At 44.0% G+C, this 19,693-nt stretch overlaps 1 protein-coding gene across 1 annotated transcript in view; it reads right to left on the bottom strand.

Annotated features, from left to right (window-relative positions):
- Nucleotides 1–11,555, bottom strand: part of LOC149432752 (hemicentin-1-like) — a 38,874-nt gene extending 27,319 nt beyond the window's left edge. The window contains exons 1-6 of the mRNA XM_089665038.1: nucleotides 11,459–11,555; nucleotides 10,985–11,384; nucleotides 10,683–10,705; nucleotides 7,951–8,241; nucleotides 4,990–5,253; nucleotides 3,370–3,615 (exon numbers count right to left, since the gene is read on the bottom strand). Of these exons, the coding sequence (XP_089521164.1) occupies nucleotides 3,370–3,615; nucleotides 4,990–5,253; nucleotides 7,951–8,241; nucleotides 10,683–10,705; nucleotides 10,985–11,384; nucleotides 11,459–11,501 (1,267 nt within the window). The 5' untranslated portion in view covers nucleotides 11,502–11,555. The remainder of the gene's footprint in view (nucleotides 1–3,369; nucleotides 3,616–4,989; nucleotides 5,254–7,950; nucleotides 8,242–10,682; nucleotides 10,706–10,984; nucleotides 11,385–11,458) is intronic.
- Nucleotides 11,556–19,693: the final 8,138 nt, after the last annotated feature.

The following is a 19,693-nucleotide window of genomic DNA, read 5'->3' as shown; positions in this document are numbered from 1 at the left end:
GAGATCTTGAGCAATGCTACACAGAAAACAAAAGCCAAGGAGTCAGAGAGCTAGAGTAGACGTCTGGAGGGTTATTCATAATTTGGTGATGATTGTCACCCAGTTGCTGCAGTCTTGGCCAGATTGAGTGAACAGAATCACCACATCAGCACCACTCTCTGCATAATTGAAGACCACCAACCACCAGAAAAGTGGCCAAGAGGACCCTGCAAATCACTTGACCAGCTTTAAAGTACCAGTCATTACCTAACAAAGGCTAAACGTACTCCTACCCCCATTCTGATATTATTATTATTATCAAACCCTGGAAAGACAAGATCGCTATACTTACCTATACTGAAGCAGCTCCTGTCCGGTCCCAGGCTGAGCTGTCAGCGGCAGCTTCTGTGTGCAGGAGAGGCAGCCGATTTTGGATGTCCCATAGTAAAATTATGGGTGACGTCTCCTCCTAGTCATTTCCCAGCAGTTCTCAGCTTTCTCACACATATATACAGTTGCAAGAAAAAGTATGTGAACCCCTTGGGATTACGTGGAGTTTTGCATGAATTGGGCATAAAATGTGCTCTGAACGTCATCTAAGTGACAACAATAGAAGAACACAGTCTGCTGAACATAATACTACACAAACATTAGATGTTGTCATGGTTTAATTGCACATAACATGTAAACATTCACAGTGCAGGGAGGAAAAAGTATGTGAACCTTTGGACTTAATAACTGGTTGACCCTCCTTTGGCAGCAATAACCTCAACCAAACGTTTCCTGTAGTTGCAGATCAGACCTGCCCAACGATCTGGAGTAATTTTGGACCACTCCTCTTCACAAAACTGTTTCAGTGTAGCAATATTCTTGCAATGTCTGGTGTGAATCGCTCTCTTAAGGTCATGCCACAGCATTTCAATCGGTTTGAGGTCAGGACTCTGACTGGGCCACTCCAGAAGGCGTATTCTGTGCTCTTGCAGCCATTGTTTTGTTGAATTACTTGTATGCTTTGGGTCATTGTACTGTTGCATCACCCATCCTCTGCGGAGCTTCAGTTGGCGGACAGATGGTCGTACTTTTTCCTGCAAAATGTCTTGATAAACTCTGGAATTCATTTTCCCATCAATGACAACAATCCCTCCAGGCCCTGAGGCAGCAAAGCAGCCCCAAACCATGATGCTCCCTCCGCCATGTTTTACAGTGGGGATGAGGTTTTGATGTTGGTGTGCTGGGCCTTTTTTTCTCCACACATAGTGTTGTGTGTTCTTCCCAAACAACTCAATCTTGGTTTCATCTGTCCACAGTATATTTTGCCAGTAGTGCTGTGGAACATCCAGGTGCTTTTTTGCAAACTTCAAACGTGCTGCAATATTCTTTTTGGACAGCAATGGCTTCCTCCATGGTGTCCTCCCATGTACTCCATTCTTGTTTAATGTTTTCCTTATTGTAGATGTGTCAACAAAAATGTTAGCATGTGCCAGAGATTTCTGTAGGTCTTTAGCTGACACTCTGGGATTCTTCTTTACCTCATGCAGCATTCTGCACTGTGCGCTTGCAGTCATTTTTACAGGACGACCACGCCTAGGGAGAGTAGCAACAGTGCTAAACTTTCTCCATTTGTAGACAGTCTGTCTTACCGTGGACACATGAACATCAAGGCTTTTGGAGATACTTTTGTAACCCTTTCCAGCTTCATGCAAGTCAGCAATTCTTGATCGTAGGTCTTCTGAGAGCTCTTTTCTGCGAGGCATGGTTCACATCAGACAGTGCTTCTTTTAACCAGTAAACCCAAAACAGGTGTGTGTTTTTTAAGGGCAGGACAGCTGTCAGCAACACATCCAATATCATCACACTGTTTGGAGTCAAGGTTGGCTCACTCCTGGCTCCAATTAGCTCTGGGAGAAGTCATTAAGCTAGGGCCTCACATACTTTTTCCTCCCTGCACTGTGAATGTTTACATGTTATGTGCAATTAAACCATGGCAACATCTAATGTTTGTGTAGTATTATGTTCAGCAGACTGTGTTCTTCTATTGTTTGACTTAGATGACGTTCAGAGCACATTTTATGCCCAATTCATGCAAAACTCCATGTAATCCCAAGGGGTTCACATACTTTTTCTTGCAACTGTATATATATATATATATATATATATATATATATACTGTATATATACATACTGTGTGTGTATATATATATATATATATATATATATATATATATATATATACTGCATGTTGAAATGCGTTTTTATTACAAAGTATATGAAAAATATTTTAAAAAATACATTTCAAATATAATGTATATCTTTAAAAAAACAGATTTGCATTTTTGGAATGCATTTACAAATATATGTAAAAATATATGTTAAATTTAATTTTTTATATGTTAAAGGAAAAACTGAAGAATATATTTAAAAAAATATATATTTTTAAAAATATATATATTTTTTAATATATTCTTCAGATTTTTTTAACATATAAAAAAGTAATTTTAACATGTATTTTTACATATATTTATAAATGCATTCCAAAAATGCAAATCTGTTTTTTTAAAGATATACATTATATTTGAAATGTATTTTTTTAAATATTTTTCATATACTTTGTAATAAAAACGCATTTCAACATTATTATTATTATTATACAGGATTTATATGGCGCCATCAGTTTGCTCAGCGCTTTACAATATAATGGGAGACACTACAGCAACAATACAAGAGGGTTAGGAGCAGGGGCGGACTGACCATTTGGAAACTCGGGAACTGCCCAAGGGCCCGGGGTCAGTAGGGGGCCCCATGAGATGCCCTTGGTACCTTTTTCATAGGCTGTTTTGAGTTTGGGCAAGGACACATGGCCCCCATGATCCCCTATTTCCCGGGGGCCCCATGAGTTGTCAGTCCACTCCTGAACACAACTGAATGTCATCAGGTTATCTGGTCAAAGAGGGCGCTATATGTGAAAGTGAATCTTTCTTCTGCTCTGCATAGCAATTTTGTTGCTAATGAATTGACACCAATAACAGGATTTTACGCAATTCACATTTCTAGATGTCTTAAAGTGGAATTCCAGTCAATACCTAACACCCCACAAGGAAGAAAAATATATTTGAAATATATTTTTAAAAATATTCTTCCCAAATATATTGACATATATTTGAAATGCTACAATTTTGGCCATATTCAATATATTTCAAATTATATTTCAATAAATAAATAAATATACATATATACATATATAGCAAAAAGTGATAGCAAATGAAGAAGAGACGCATGGTGATCCTGTCCCTGACTACCGTGCCAGGACCCTAAGACTAGTCTACACAGGTCATTTTAAGTACAGAATTCACAAAGTTGCTAGTGGCTAGGAAAGTTATTTTATTTGCTGACCTTCAAAATCCAGCTCTGCGGAGGTGGAGCTTCCAGCTGTGTTGTGAGCAATGCAGGAGTACGAGCCAGATTTATCTCCATCGCTGTCTAATGCCAGGATCTGTTTGTTTTTATTTAATAGGATATCTCCATCCTTGATCCAGGTGTAATGGGTCACATTGGGATGACTACTCAAAAAACTGCACTTTAGCTCAGCGGCTCCCTCTGTTGGGTGAAGTACAATGACTTGAACTCCAGTAGCCGCATCTACAAAATGCATACAATGTATTTAACCACTTCAAGTCCAGACACTTTCACCCCCTTCCAGTCCAGGCCAATTTTCAGCTTTCAGCGCTGTCACACTTTGAATGACAATTGCGCGGTCACGCAACACTGTACCCATATGAATTTTTTAGCATTTTTTTCAGACAGATAAAACTTTATTTTGGCGGTATTTATTCACCACTGGGATTTTTATTTTTTTTTTCTATATAAATGAAAAAGTCCAAACATTTTGAAAAAAAGTGTTTTTCTTATAAAATTTAGCAAATAAATAATCTTTTTTCATAAATCTTGGCCAACATTTATTCAGTTATCTTTTTAGTTAAAAAAAAAATAACCCAAATTAGTTTATAACCAAAAATTCTATTTAAAAAAAATTTTTTTTACATTTTTATTTTATTTTTTGTATTATTGTTTATGTTTTTTTTTTTAACATACTGTCACCCTAGCAGTACAGTATCACCATAGTGACACTGTACTACTTGTGGGGGGTGATGAAGATTTTTTTTTTTTTACACTGATTGCTTTTATACCCATAAAGGCTGTAAAATCAATCATTTCTCCTTCTCTCTGGTGGCATTCCTGCAGCCATTGAGAAATACTGTGAGAGCTATGATTGGTCACAGCTTGTCACATGGTACAAGGCTGTTGTGAATAGCTCTGTACCATGTGATCGCTGTGATCATTCAAAGATTTCACTAGTAGTAAGCAATGATGTCAGAAGTGACATCTTGCTTACTCCTATTCATGTGATCACTGATTGGCCAATCAGTGATCACATGATCGGGTCCTCACACAGAGATCCCGTATAGCGATCAATGATCTGGAGGACACAGCGGGCACCGGATCGCGGTGCCGCACACTCCCAGGGAGTGCGCACAGGCAGTGAATGTGGAGGCCGTTTATAAATGGCCACCCACTTCAGCACTGCTCACGTCCAGCCATTTATGTACATGGGCCGGACGGGAAGTGGTTAAGCGGAATATCCCCTGTACCATGTGATCTCTGTGATCATTCACAGATTTCACTAGTAGTAAGCAATGATATCAGAAGTGCAATCTTGTTTACTACTGTTCATGTGATCGCTGATTGGCTAATCAGCGATCACATGATCGGGACCTCACACATACGTCCTGTACAGTGAACGGTGTCCAGAAGACACAGCGGGCACCGGATCACGGCGCTGCACGCTCCCAGGGAGCGCGCACAGGCTAAAATGGTGGACGCCATTTATGAACAGCAACCCACCCCTGCACTGCTCCCGTCCGGCCGTTTATATACATGGGAAGTGGTTACAATAATATATCACCATCTAAACGTGTGTCTCTATTATTGCCGAGTGCGAGGTACGGTACGTACATTGCTCACGTATCTCTGTTAGTGGTGATTCTCCTCTCCCAATATTATTTATTGCACTACAAGAATAGGGTTCCGTGTCTTTGCTGATACACTGTACTTTGATCTTTTGATCTTGAGATTTTAATTTCACTTTTCTGTTCCCGCGGTACCATTCATATCTGAATGGAGGAGGGTTAGATCTGCTGGAGCATGTTAAAATCACATCCCGACTTTCCAAAATCTCTTCATTTTTCGGTAAGCTGACCGTCACATCTTTTGGTGCATCTGGAGAAGAAGAAGAATATTTATTGTTTAAAGGGCAACTCCACTTCAATCCTTTATGACCAGGGGCGGACTGACCATTTGGAAACTCGGGCACTGCCCGAGGGCCCGGGGACAGTAGGGGGCCCCATGAGATGCCCCTGGTACCTTTTTCATAGGCTTTTTTGAGTTTGGGCAAGGACACAGGGGCCCCATGATCCCCTATTGCCCAGGGGGGTCAGTAGGGGGCCCCAGAAGATGCCCCTGGTACCTTTTTCATAGGTTTTTTTGAGTTTGGGCAAGGACACAGGGGCCCCATGATCCCCTATTGCCCGGGGGCCCCATGAGTTGTCAGTCCACCCCTGTTTATGACTGTTGTTCCAGCTGGCTGAAAAGTAGCATGACATGCTGACATCGCAAACGCCTGGGCAAATATTACTGTCTCTGAAACCATGGAAAAGGAAGTCTTCATTGTTGACTCAAAGATGAGATATCCCTGTTGCTTTTTTAGCTCTTCACCAAAATGACTTGGCTTTTCGGAGCCGAGAGATTTTGGAGCCAAAAAACAAGTCGAACTTTAGATTGACCTAATACACCAGGCATCTCCAAACTGTGGCCTGAGGGCAGGATGTGGCCCTTTGCTAGTCTTTATTCGGCCCTTGGGGCACTGACACCATTTCATCCACTGATAACTACTATTCCTCCCATTAGTGCCAAGGATGGGGCAAGGAAGTGTACAGTATACTGATTAGTTTGCCCAAAAGTTATAGTGTCTACAAACTATGGGACATGGGCTGGAATTTTTTATATATATATATTTTTTTATACTAGTAATGGCGGCAATCAGCGACTTATAGCGGGGCTGCGATATTGCGGCAGGCATTTTTACACTAACTGACACTTGGTGGGAACCAGCGACACTAATACAGTGATCAGTGCTAAAAATATTCACTGATTGCTGTACTAATAACACTGGTTGGGAAGGGGTTAACATCTAGGGCAATCAAAGGGTTGAATGTGTGCCTAGCTATGTGTTTGGTGTACACTAGCTGGTGCTGTTACTAGGGGAAGTGAAGGATTGTGTTCCCTGCTTTTTGCAGGGACACACACGATCCTTCACTTCTGCACCTGTCAGATCAGAGCTCTGGCTTGTTTACATAGGCAGAGCTCTGTTCTTTCTCCTGCCAGACGATCGGCAGGTGCCGGCAAACATCCATTCACCGGGACTCACAGATCGGCTTTTACTGTGAGTGTTCACAGCAGAAGCGAGCTGCTGACGGCATGCACGTGCCCCCTATGGTGGAAGTGCAAAATCACGTATATACATTATTTTGCACAGGAGGACCATCTTGTCGCAGTAAAACTGCTATAGGGTGGTTGTGGAGTGGGAGGGAGTGGCTGGCTCAGGCTCTCAGCAGATGGCTGAGAGGCTGAGCCAAGTGCCGCTCCAGGTTATGGGGTCGACCCCAACTTTAACCCCTCGCCCTCCAGAGGATTTCCCCCCCTTTCCTGACCAGGCGTTTTTTTTGCGTTACAATGCTGCATTATTTTAACTGACAATTGCGCGGTCATGCAACGCTGCACCCAAATGAAATTTACATCCTTTTTTTCCTACAAATAGAGCTTTCTTTTGGTGGTATTTGATCTCCTGTGCGGGTTTTAATTTTTTGCGCTATAAACAAAAAAAGACCGCCAATTTTGAGAAAAAAAACAATATTTTTAACTTTTTTGCTATTACACATGTCCAGAAAAAAATTTTAAAAAATCAGATTTCATCATAAATTTAGGACAAAATGTATTCTGCTCCATGTCTTTGCTAAAAAAAAAATCCCAATACGCGTAAATTAATTGGTTTGCATGAAAGTTATAGCGTTTAGAAATGGCGGTATAGATACTGGATTTTTAATTTTTGTACTAGTAATGGCGGAGATCAGAGACTTATAGCGGGACTGCGGCGGGCATTCTGACACTGGGGGGGGAACTAACTTGGTGTCACTGACATCCCCAGTGACACCAATACAGTGATCAATGCAAAAAAAGCACTGACACTGTACTAATGGCACTGGGCAGGAAAGGGTTAACATGAGGGGTGATCAACGGGTTAACTGTGTGCAGTGAGTGTTTTACTAGGGGTGTGTTGGTGCTTCATTGTAAGCACACTGATCAGGATGGCTGTGTTGTGCAGTGTGCCCGAGCTGACAGAGAGGAGGACTGCTAATAAACAAAACAGTCTTCCTCCCCGTCGGTGATTGTCGTAAATCACTGAGCGCTGGAGAGTAATTACCGGCCGGGACCCAGTGATTGACAGCTGTGGCCACAACTGGTGGCGCGAGTAGGGCGTGCGGTGCGCCACCTACCCGGAAATTCAAAATGACATATATATGCATATATATGTGGTTTTGCGCACCCGTGCCGCCCTGTAGCAGTCTTTCTGCTATAGGGTGGTCAGGAAGCGGTTAATGTATGGGGCAGGGGCGGACTGATAACTCATGGGGCCCCCAGGCAATAGGGGATCATGGGGCCCCTGTGTCCTTGCCCAAACTCAAAAAAGCCTATAAAAAAAGTACCAGGGGCATCTCATGGGGCCCCCTACTAACCCCGAGCCTCGGGCAGTGCCCGAGTTTCCAAATGGTCAGTCCGCCTCTGGTATGGGGCCCGGAGGTGTTAATGAACTGGGAAATGCCCGCCTAAAGATACATTTGAATTGACTATAATACATACATTTGATGTTCAATGTCTCTTCATTGTGTGACGTTCTCCCGTTGTGATACGTTGCTGTGCACTGCATTTGTGTTTCATCATCTTCATGTGAAGCAATATATCTGATTGTTAATATTTCTCTCCAGTGTCCTCCATAGAGCTCCTGAGATCGTCTCTCGGTTTGGCCAGGTTTGTTCCACTTTAGGGAAGGTGGATTGGAGACACATGAGTGCACCGCAGAGCATGTGAACATTTCGAGACGTCCTTCCACCGTTTCCCCATTTCCAGTAAGTTGTGGTCTGGGTGGATTATCTGAAAGACATTAAAGTTCACTTTCTCAATTATCCCTGACTACTTCTAATCCTTATACTGCTGGCATTAGTAAATAGATAGGAATTATATCATATTTACTTGTGTTAACCTTTTTTTTTTTTTGCATTTCTTCATTTACATGGCATGGTTTCCATACGTAAATGATGTCATACATCCCAGGAGTCAGGAGGAAAGGGATGGTTCCAGTGGCAGACTGACAACTCATGGGGCCCCCGGGCGATAGGAGATCATGGGGCCCCTGTGTCATTGCCCAAACTCAAAAAAACCTATGAAAAAGGTACTAGGGGCATCTCATGGGGGCCCCCTACTGACCCCGGGCCCTCGGGCAGTGCCTGAGTTTCCAAATGGTCAGTCCGCCCCGGATGGTTTTCACGTCAGCCAATGCCTTTGCTAAAGACACCTGGATTCCAGGAAGTAACTGCTGCATGAATCGTCTGCCCTTACTCAAGATGGCCATTGCCAGAAATGCCAAGAAGAGTTTTTCAAAATTATTATTATTATACAGGATTTATATAGCGTTAACAGTTTGCTCAGCGCTTTACAATATAACAATAGACCTCCTGCTCTCTAGCTCCCTCGTCGCCTCCTCCCATGCTCATCTCCAGGACTTCTACAGAGCTTCCCCCATCCTCTGGAACTCTCTACCCCAATTTATCAGACTATCGCCTACTCTGCTCACTTTTAGGCGATCTCTGAAAACCTCTCTCTTCAGGGAAGCCTATCCCGCCCTCAGCTAATAGTGGAATCTTCTATTCCTCCTACCAGTCCATCCCTCACAGTTATTACCTTTCGTACCACTAGCCCCTCCCTCTTAGATTGTAAGCTCCAAGGATCAGGGCCCTCCTATCCCTCTTGTATTGAACTGTATTGTTGCTGCATTGTCTCCCATTATATTGCTGAGCAAACTGTTGGCGCTACATAAATCCTGTATAATAATAATAACAGAAGACAATACAGCAACAATACAGTTCAATACAAGAGGGTTAGGAGGGCCTGAAAAGAAAAATCGAAAAAAAACCCATGTACATAAGTACTCCCAGCCTTTGCTCAATACTTTGTTGAAGCCCCTTTAGCACCAATTCCAGCCTCAAGTCATTTGGAGTATGATTCTACAAGCTTGGCACACCAATTTTTGGCAATTTCTCCCATTCTTCTTTGCAGAACCTCTCAAGCTCCATCAGGTTAGAATATATTTTTAAATATATTGAATACGGACAAAATTGTAGCATTTCAAATATATGTCAATATATTTGGGAAGAATATTTTTAAAATATATTTCAAATACATTTTTCTTCCATGTAGGGTAGTTGGCATAAGATCTGAGGTTTTTTTTGGAATAGATGACCCTGAGAAGGATAGCTGTCAGGTTTTCTGAAATAATTTATGTTTTTAAAGAATTATTATTCTATATAAATCCTGTATAAAAATAATAATAATAATATTAATGTAAATGATGCTACCGCATAATTGGGGGAATTCATAAAGGGTGTCAAAGACACCCTTTCGAATTCTGCCAGGGCTCAGCACCAAAAGTGTTAGTGCTTGTGCCCAATTCACAGGCAAGGTACTGTACATGAATTTGTTCCACATTAGGCACTCCTTCTTCACCCTAATTTCACATCTATGCGGCCGTGAGGGCTGCATTTTGCACGGGTACGAGAGCCCATTCATTTGAATGGACTCCCATGCCCGTGACACACAGGGAAGAAGTCCCTGCACTTCTTTGAAAAACGCAGCCCGTACGGGAACCTCGGTTCCCAGTACGGTTGCGTTTTCCAGTGTGGGCGGCGTGCCATTAGAACTAATGGCAACCGCCCGCGAGTCCGCATTTCTCTGTGCGGGTGGTGGGGCTGTGCGGATCCGCAGCAGCACCACCCGCATAGATGTGAACCGGGGGTTAGTGCACTCCCACCCTCCCTCCCAAGCCGCTGCGCTTCTCACACTGCCAGGCCATGGCTGAGGAGTTTTTTTCACTAGTTGTGGGTGGAGCCTGGTGGGGAACGAATGGGGAAAATCTACCCATATCCTTTACAGATACATTTTTTTAACATTCTATAGGCAGCCATTTTTTTCAGGCAAACGGGGCCTTCTTTTATACGTAGACCTTGCATGTTCCTGCAAGGTCAGCTTCAATGACTATTTGTGAGAGATTGGCTCACTTCCTGTGTTGGTGACCATTTCAGTGGCTACAGAAACCACAAATAGTCCCAACAACAGTTCTAAAACTTCCCATGCTTTTCACAAATAAATATAATAGAACTGAAGGGATGTCTGTGCTCAAATCCAAATAACATATAAATGACTATAGTACATGGCAACCTACAGCACCTTCCCCTGAACTGTGTGGCCATGGACAGTGGTTTGAGTGGCCTTTCTGTAAACCCAAGCCTACCCTCTACCACCATTAAAGAAATGTTTACCTATGACAAAAAGTTGTAGAGTCCTTCAATGTTATGATTAGAACCAAACATTTGTCTGAGGATCTTTTAGTGAGAGATTGGCTGACTTCCTATGTTGATGACCATTTCAGTGGCTACAGAAACCACAAATAGTCCCAACAAAAGTTCTACAACTTCCCATGCTGTTCAAAAATAAATATAATAGAACTGAAGGGATGTCTGTGCTCAAATCCAAAAAACATATAAATAATTATAGTAAATGGCAACCTACAGCACCTTCATCTGTGGCTATGAACAGTGGTTTGAGTGGTCTTTCCATAAACCCAAGCCTGCCCTCTACCACTTTAAAGAAATGTTTACCTATGACAAAAAGTTGTAGAGTCCTTCGATGATATGGTTGAGCATATGGTTGAGCATTTGTATGCGGATCTTCGGCTATTCCTGGGTAGTATTGATCACCATCATCTCTTCTCACAGGGTCTATCCTCAGTGAACAGCTATTCCTCCCAGGTACTAGCGAGGTTCTGTTTTTATAGTTCAATAATACTGAAAAATTTTCTTGACTGTTAAAAATCTGAGAATATTTTCTTTGATCATATAAATACCAAACAGTACCGGATGTCCAAGAACTACGCAGAGGGTAGAATGTACAGGGAATCTCCACGCAGGATCCAATCAAACCTTCAATTGAGTCAGGGAACTCCCATTTCTGACACAAAAGTCCTGGCCGAAGATGTGAAAATATGTTATTTGTTTTAATAGTTATCAAGTCACCCCAAAATATGAATCTAGTTTACCTTGAAAAAGGGTAAGGAGCAGAGTCTTCTTTGTGATACCCATCCTGTGCTGGTCAGAGACAACGTTCAATCTTGGATACACCTCAATCTGAAGGGTATGCAAAGATTATGTTATTATTTTTTTTTTAATGTGTTAATCTGAGCTTTTAAATCAATCAATAGTCAAGGTACAATAAAGTCATTATTGGAATAACTGTATTGGTAAATATCTAAAGACATGAAAGCTGATATTTAAAAGCATATGTGAAGCCACAATAATTAAAAAAAAAACATCTGATATTGAGGCATATTTGCCATGAGGCCAACAAGGTATTTACCTTGGGCTGCATTTTTCAGGGGGGTGGCAGTAATGGCGTCCCCCAGAAGGAAGGCTGCTGGTTCTCCTTATCACCAGGACTGAGCAGCAGAGCAGAGTGAAGGGAGTGCTGCCACGTGGAAGAATGGTCACTGGTTCTCCTGGGCAGCAGAGAGGAGTGAAGGGAGCGCTGCCCCCCAGAAGAATGGCCGTTGGTTCTCCTGGGCAGCAGAGTGGAGTGAAGGGATTGCCACCTTTCGGAAGAACGGCTCCTGGTTCTCCTGAGCAGCAGAGGAGAGTGAAGGGAGCACCATCCTCTGGAAGAATGGCCGCTGGTTCTCCAGAGCAGCAGAGCGGAGTGAAGGGAGCGTCATCCTCTGGAAGAACGACCGCTGGTTCTCCTGGGCAGCAGAGCGGAGTGAAGGGAGCGTCATCCTCCGGAAGAACGACCGCTGGTTCTCCTGGGCAGCAGAGCGGAGTGAAGGGAGCGCCGCCCTCTGGAAGCACGGATCCTGTTTCTCCTGGGCAGCAGAGCGGAGTGAAGGGATTGCCACCTTTCGGAAGAATGGCTCCTGGTTCTCCAGAGCAGCAGAGCAGAGTGAAGGGAGCACCATCCTCTGGAAGATTGGCCGCTGGTTCTCCAGAGCAGCAGAGCGGAGTGAAGGGAGCGCCATCATCCGGAAGAACGACCGCTGGTTCTCCTGGGCAACAGAGTGGAGTGAAGGGAGTGACGTCCCCTGGAAGAGCAACCGCTAGTTCTCCTGGGCAGCAGAGCGGAGTGAAGGGAGTGCCGTCCCCTGGAAGAGCAACCGCTGGTTCTCCTGGGCAGCAGAGCGGAGTGAAGGGAGTGCCGTCCCCTATAAGAACGGCCAATGATTCTCCTGGGCAGTAGAGCGGAGTGTGAGGAGCCATGGGAGCAGCCGTGAAACTCCGGGAACAGAGCCACTGTGATGGGGAGTCTCTCTCTGGAGGGAAGGGGAGAAGGGGAGAGGGGAAGTCGCAGGGGGCCATGGTGTGTGGGTGAGTCTCAAGTGGGGGTGCTGGTGGGAGGGCCGGGTGCGGCAGATTTTTTGTATCGGCTAGGGCAGCACAAATTCTAACTACACTCCTGCTCTGATACATTTCTTCACATTTCTCGTGTCCCATCCCTTTAAAGACCTTACACTTGCAGCAACATCTACTGATCTGTTGATCTGCCAGAAATACCGAGTGTTTCTTACTTTTTCAACACAGTGTCTTTGCTTCATGGAAATCCCAAGCTTGTTCTCAACCCTCTGTGACCAAGCCCTGGTGGGCAGGGCGAAATGTGACAGGTGTGCTCAGGCCATTCCTCAACATTGGACTCCCAAGGTTGGTTGAGCTGGGCTTGTATTGGCTTTCACTGGAATTGCTTGGACTCATGCTCCCCTCTTCTGACTTGCCGGTGGGATAATCTTTTTCCTTCCATCCATAGCTTGGAATGGTGCCATAAAGTATACTTTTCACTTTGTTCTCAACCCTACTATCTGCATTATAGAACTCCACTTACCCCACCCCCTATCTGTCCCTCTTCCTATGCATCTTTCCCAGCAAAACAATGCAGCTGCCTCGACTTCCTAAAGTTTGATAACACACTGTGCATAAAAAGGGCTCTTGGGAGATATAATTCTGGGGGCATGGCTACGCCAATAGGAACTGAGCTCTTAGCAGCCTCCAAGATTTTCTTAAGCCTGGGTTTAAAGCTTAACTCCAGGTTTTCTGCCAAGCTGGACCCAAAAGATCTATTGTATTTCCTTTAGTAAGGGAATTGTCCACTGTGAGTGCTGTATAAACTGTATGCCGCATGGGTTACATACAGGATCAGGGGCGGACTGACCATTTGGAAACTCGGGCACTGCCCGAGGACCCGGGGTCATTAGGGGGCCCCATGAGATGCCCCTGGTACCTTTTTCATAGGCATTTTTGAGTTTGGGCAAGGACACAGGGGCCCCATGATCCCCTATTGCCCGGTGGCCCCATGAGTTGTCAGTCCGCCCCTGTACAGGATGCAGTGTTGTGTTGCAAAAGCATCTCAAGAGGCTTTCTATCCCGTTTCCGGAACAAAATTGAGTCAGTTTGAGTGCTTCTCAACCATTCACAGGAAGCCTGGTCATTTTATTATTGAATACAAGGCTCCCTCTGATTGGCTGAGGTGGAGAGGCAGGCGGATGAAATCACAATCTCCACCTAACAAAGTCGTGTAAATCTCAGGACAGAATTGGCAGAAATACAAATCCGTTGGCAAACAAAATTGAGTCAGGTTGAGTGCTTCTCAGCCATTCACAGGAAGCCTTGTCATTTTATTATTGAATACAAGGCTTCCTCTGATTGGCTGAGGTGGAGAGGCAGGCGGATGAAATCACAATTTCCACCTAACAAAGCCGTGTAAATCTCAGGACAGAATTGGCAAAAATACAAATCTTTTGGCAAACAAAATCGAATCAGGTTGAATGCTTCTCAGCCATTCACAGGAAGCCTTGTCATTTTATAAACAAATACAAGGCTTTCTTTGATTGGCCAAGGTGGAGATGCTGGCAGATGAAGTAACAATCTACCCCTGACAAAGCTGTGTAAAATCCCAACCTCGGCACCACCTGCCTTGAGTTTGCATATTCTCCCTGTGCCTGTGTGGGTTTCCTCCGGATACTCCGGTTTCCTCCCACACTCCAAAGACATGCTGGTAGGTTAATTGGCTCCTGTCTACATTGTCCCTAGTATGTGTATGTATGAATGTGAGTTAGGGACCTTAGATTGTACCCCCCCTTGAGGGTTAGGGACTGATGTGAATGTACAATATATATGGAAAGTGCTGTGTAAATTGACTGCACTAAATAAGTACCTGTAATAAAAATTTTAAAAAATAAATAAATCTCAGGACAGAATTGGCAGAAATACAAACCAGTTGGCAAACAAAATCGAGTCAGGTTGAGTGCTTCTCAGCCATTCACAGGAAGCCTTGTCTTTTTATTATTGAATACAAGACTTCCTCTGATTGGCTGAGGTGGAGAGGCAGGTGGATTAAGTCATATTCTCCACCTGACAAAGCTGTATAAATCTCAGGATAGAATTGGCAGAAATACATATCCGTTGGCAAACAAAATCGAGTCAAGTTGAGTGCTTCTCAGCCATTCACAGGAAGCCTTGTAATTTTATTAATGAATACAAGGCTTCCACTGATTGGCTGAGGTGGAGAGGCAGGCGGATTAAGTCATATTCTCCACCTGACAAAGCTGTATAAATCTCAGGACAGAATTGGCAGAAATACAAATCCGTTGGCAAACAAAATTGAGTCAGGTTGAGTGCTTCTCAGCCATTCACAGGAAGCCTTGTCATTTTATTAATGAATACAAGGCTTCCTCTGAGTGGCTGAGGTGGAGAGGCAGACGGATGAAATCGCAATCCCCACCTGGCAGAGATGTTTAAACCTCAGGACGGGATTTTTAGACATACAAATTTTGCAAGAAAAACATCTTCCATACATGTATTTTAACTGTGGATTTAGCTGTTTTCTTGCAGTTCTGTTTAACACATTGTCCAGCCATTAATGAACCCTGTTGAGTGGGGTTGTCCTTTAAATTCTTCCCCATATACAGTAATAATATATAAGACATTATTTCTGGGTTTTGTATAGCTGAGACACTGCTAATGACCACCAGCTTCTACTAAACAACAAAAAAAGTACATTGAAAATATGACAACTACAAAGTGGAAATTCAGACAATATAGTAACACCTTCTCTATGCTGTCAATCTAAAATGTTTATCAGCGTACTATTCTATATTAGTGATTACTTACTTGCTGGGCACTCAGCTCCCCTGGATGTTGGATTACAAAAAGAGAGGCATTGCCTAAGACGCACGTACAGACGTTACAATTTGCAGAAGTTATTTCTTCTTTGGTATTTCCTACAGTGAGCAATTTCCCGTTGTAAATCTAGACCGACATTAACTAAGACAACTGCAGAAATATTTTTTGTATTTTGTGCACACGTTATTAAATTCTCATTTTGTACACAAAAAGGCTCTTAAAATTCCAAAACTAATTTTTTTTCTAAAACCCATAAGACCCATAGAATCAAGTAATGTGAGTTGTATTGTAATACAGTTTATAAAATTGAAAAAAAAAACCTCAAATTCAATCTAATAGACAAACACCAAAAAACTCACAAAATATTCTATGAAATATTAAAAATGACAGTTGAATATAAACGTAGTAAATAGGTTAAGACTTAAAATTGTGTGCGTCTGCGAAATGGCGTCAAGGTATGACACTGGGGAGAGAGGGGAGAGGGAAAGAAAGAAAGAAAGAAAGAAAGAAAGAAAGAAAGAGGGGAAGAAAGAAAGAAAGAGGGGAAGAAAGAAAGAGGGGAAGAAAGAAAGAAAGAAAGAAAGAGGGGAAGAAAGAAAGAAAGAAAGAGGGGAAGAAAGAAAGAAAGAAAGAAAGAAAGAAAGAAAGAAAGAAAGAAAGAAAGAAAGAAAGAGGTGAAGAAAGAAAGAAAGAAAGAAAGAAAGAAAGAAAGAAAGAAAGAAAAGCGAAGGGAAGGGAAAGGACTGAAAAGGAAAGGCAAGGCAAGGAAAGGCAAACAAAGGAAAGGCAAGGCAAGGCAAGGAAAGGAAAAAACTGAAAAGGAAAAAACTGAAAAGGAAAGGAAAGGCAAACACATGAAAGGAAAGGCAAGGCAAGGAAAGGAAAAAACTGAAAAGGAAAGGCAATGTCAGGAATGGACAGTAATGGTGGGACTCACCTGCCTTGTGGGCTGCAGTACCAGGGCTGGCCAGCGGGTGTTCCCAGCAATCAGAGACTCAACCCTGCAGCCAGCCAAACACCTGAAGCTGATTATGCAGGTGTATTTAAGGGATGGCCAGACCTGCAGTCTGGGCCTTGGTGTGTGTTTTCCATGGGCCCCTGTACCTTGTAAACCTCTGTTCCTGTTTCTGATTCCTGTGTTCCTGTAGTGCGTTCCTTGTTGCCGACCCTGCCTGTTCTGATCCATGCTGACATTCTCCTGCTCTGACCCCCGGCTCATCCCTGACCATCCTTCTGCCTGATCCTCTGTACCGTGCTGCCCGTGAGTTACTGAACCCGGCGTGTGACCTGACTACCCTTGTCTGCTGCTTGTACCGTGCCTGTCCCCGCCGTTACTGACCCCGCTAGTCTGACTACGTCACTCCTGACTGTCATCCATCCATCCATCCCGCTCAGACCTGGACCTGCCAGCACTCTCTACCACAGCCGGACGCACTCAGGGGTCGCGACCTGGTTCCAGTCTGCACCAAGTCCATCCCCACCATCAGGGGCCCTGGTAAATAGCAGGCTGGGACTTAGACCCCGCACCCTGAGGAAATTCGTGCTGTGGGCTTGGCCTGCCTGACCATTCCACCTCTCCAGCCCTGACTGCACTGTGTACCTATTGGTTTGTTTGTTTGTTTGCTCTGTGTATCTATTAGCTTAAGGTTAGCTTGTTTGCACTGTGTTTGTTTATTTGTGCAGCTGATAATAAATATTATTATTATAACATATCTGAAGCCTGCGTTTCCCTGCGTCAGTTCACATACCTCTGGTCATACCCGGAGCCCTGACAGGCAAGGAAAGGAAAGCAAAAAACTGAAAAGGAAAGGAAAGGCAAACACAGGAAAGGAAAGGAAAGGCAAAAGCAGGCAAGGCAAGGCAAGGAAAGGAAAGGAAAGGAAAGGAAAGGTAAAAACTGAAAAGGAAAGGAAAGGTAAAAACTGAAAAGGAAACAAAAGGAAAGGCAAAAACTGAAAAGGAAAGGCAAAAACTTAAAAGGAAAATGGAAAGAAAAAAGGGAAAGGAAAGGTTAAAGGAAAGGAAGTTAAAAGGGAACACAAGTTGTACACTAATGACTCAGAGGCGATCATCGGGTGCCAGCAGTCCATCGCTGGCCAGGACCCAGTGATCAGCTGTAACAAATGACAGAACAGATGGGCACGCGCGCTCCCCACCCAGAAATGCAGAACCACATATATATGTGTGATTCTGCACAGCCGACCCGGTCGCAGCATATGTACAGTGCATGGTTAGCAACTGGTTAAGGTAAAATAAAAACATCTGTGCCACAAGAACCCCCCCCCCCCCACTCCTCAGCCTTCCCCTTATACGTACTTGAGCCCAATCTTGAGCCAGAGCTGTGCCCGACAGCAGCCACTCTTTATACCCTCTCCCTCCTCACAGGGCAGATTGATAGCAGCGGGGTCATTGGCTCTTGGTGTTGTCAATCAAATCTTGTGACATGGGGGTAGGGGCAGGGCTGAGCTGCACTGTCTGTGTCTATAGACACAGGCAGCATGGCTCGGGATCGAGCCTACAGGTACGATAAGAAACCTATGGTGGCACACTGAGAAAAAGAGTAACCAGGAGAGCCAGCAGGACACCCTAGAAGAGGAGGATAGGGGCAATTCTGTGCAAAAACACTGCATACAGCAGGTAAGTATGATTGTGTTTATTATTCTAAGAAAAAAAAAAGGTTTAGAATCACTTTAAATGAAACTAGACAATAAAGTGCCATTAAAGTTTACTGAAATATTGACAAGAAAAGGCAAAGCAAACTACATCAAAGTCTTCAAAAGTGTCCAGAGTTTTCTACCAGGTTCATTCAGAACAATCTCAATCCGATCTCCTTGCAGCTGATCGAAATCACAATTTTATGTCTTTGATTAGTTTTCTATATCGACAAAAAATAGAATTGAAAGTTAGATTGCTCCATCAAAGTGCTTAGAAGTTCCCTTGCTGTATGAGGAAGTTAGAATATCTTAGAAACCCAGAATCCTGAAAGTGTATCAAAGGTCAAAATCTACAAAATCTAAAATCATATATTTATTTTTACATTGTATTTCCATTATTTCCAGCCGCCTCCTATTGATCTGACCAATCCTAAAGTTTGTAAACTTACTTTATGAAGATCCCACACATTCACTTCCTTGAATTCTGTGACCCGTAGTCACTATGCCCTGAGAGTAGGCACTACAGTGTCACACATTTCACAGAGCCCGCCTGTTGGACTAAAGAGGAGGATCTTCAGGGGGGGGTGGAGACAGTACAGGAATCACTGCTTGCAGGTAGCAAAATACAATGGGCAGGGCTTTTTTTCTAAAAGAATAGGTGCAGGAACTCTCCCTTTCCAAGTCACACCTTGTCCCCGCCTCTTACCCACCTCTGAGCACCGTTCCTTGGTTCCCACGCCCTACCCACCTCCGAGCACTGTTCCTTGGTTCCCACGCCCTACCCACCTCCGAGCACTGTTCCTTGGTTCCACCCCCTACCCACCTCCTAGCACTGTTCCTTGGTTCCACCCCCTCCAAGCACAGTTCCTTGGTTCTACCCCCTACTCACCTCTGAGCATTGTTCCTTGGTTCCACCCCCTACCCACTTCTGAGCACCATTTCTTGGTTCCACCCTTCTCGAGCACCATTCCTTGGTTCCACCTCCTACCCACATCTGAGCACCATTCCTTGGTTCCATCGCCTACCCACCTCTGAGCACCGTTTCTTGGTTCAACCCCCTACCCTCCTCTGAGCACTGTTCTTTGGTTCAGCTGCCTACCCACCTCTGAGCACTGTCCCTTGGTTCAACCCTCAGCCCACCTCTGAGCACTGTCGCTTGGTTCAACCATCGTTCTTTTGTTCTGCCCCTGCATACCTCTGAGCACCGTTCCTTGGTTCCATTCCTTGGTTCCACCCCCTACCCACCTCTGAGCATTGTTTCTTGGTTCAACCCCCCTCCAAGCGCCGTTCCTTGGTTCCACCCCCTACCCACCTCTGAGCATTGTTTCTTGGTTCAACCCCCCTCCAAGCGCCGTTCCTTGGTTCCACCCCCTACCCACCTCTGAGCACCGTTCCTTGGTTCCACCCCCTACCCTCCTCTGAGCACCATTCCTTAGTTCAACCCCCTACCCACCTTCGAGC

The sequence above is a fragment of the Staurois parvus genome, unplaced genomic scaffold (genome assembly GCF_062004578.1).
Source record: "Staurois parvus isolate SC_StPar_1 unplaced genomic scaffold, SC_StPar_1.0 ptg002113l, whole genome shotgun sequence".
Classification (NCBI taxonomy): Eukaryota; Metazoa; Chordata; class Amphibia; order Anura; family Ranidae; genus Staurois; species Staurois parvus.
Note: the sequence above shows the minus strand (reverse complement) of the source record. Positions and strands in the feature narration are given on the sequence as shown.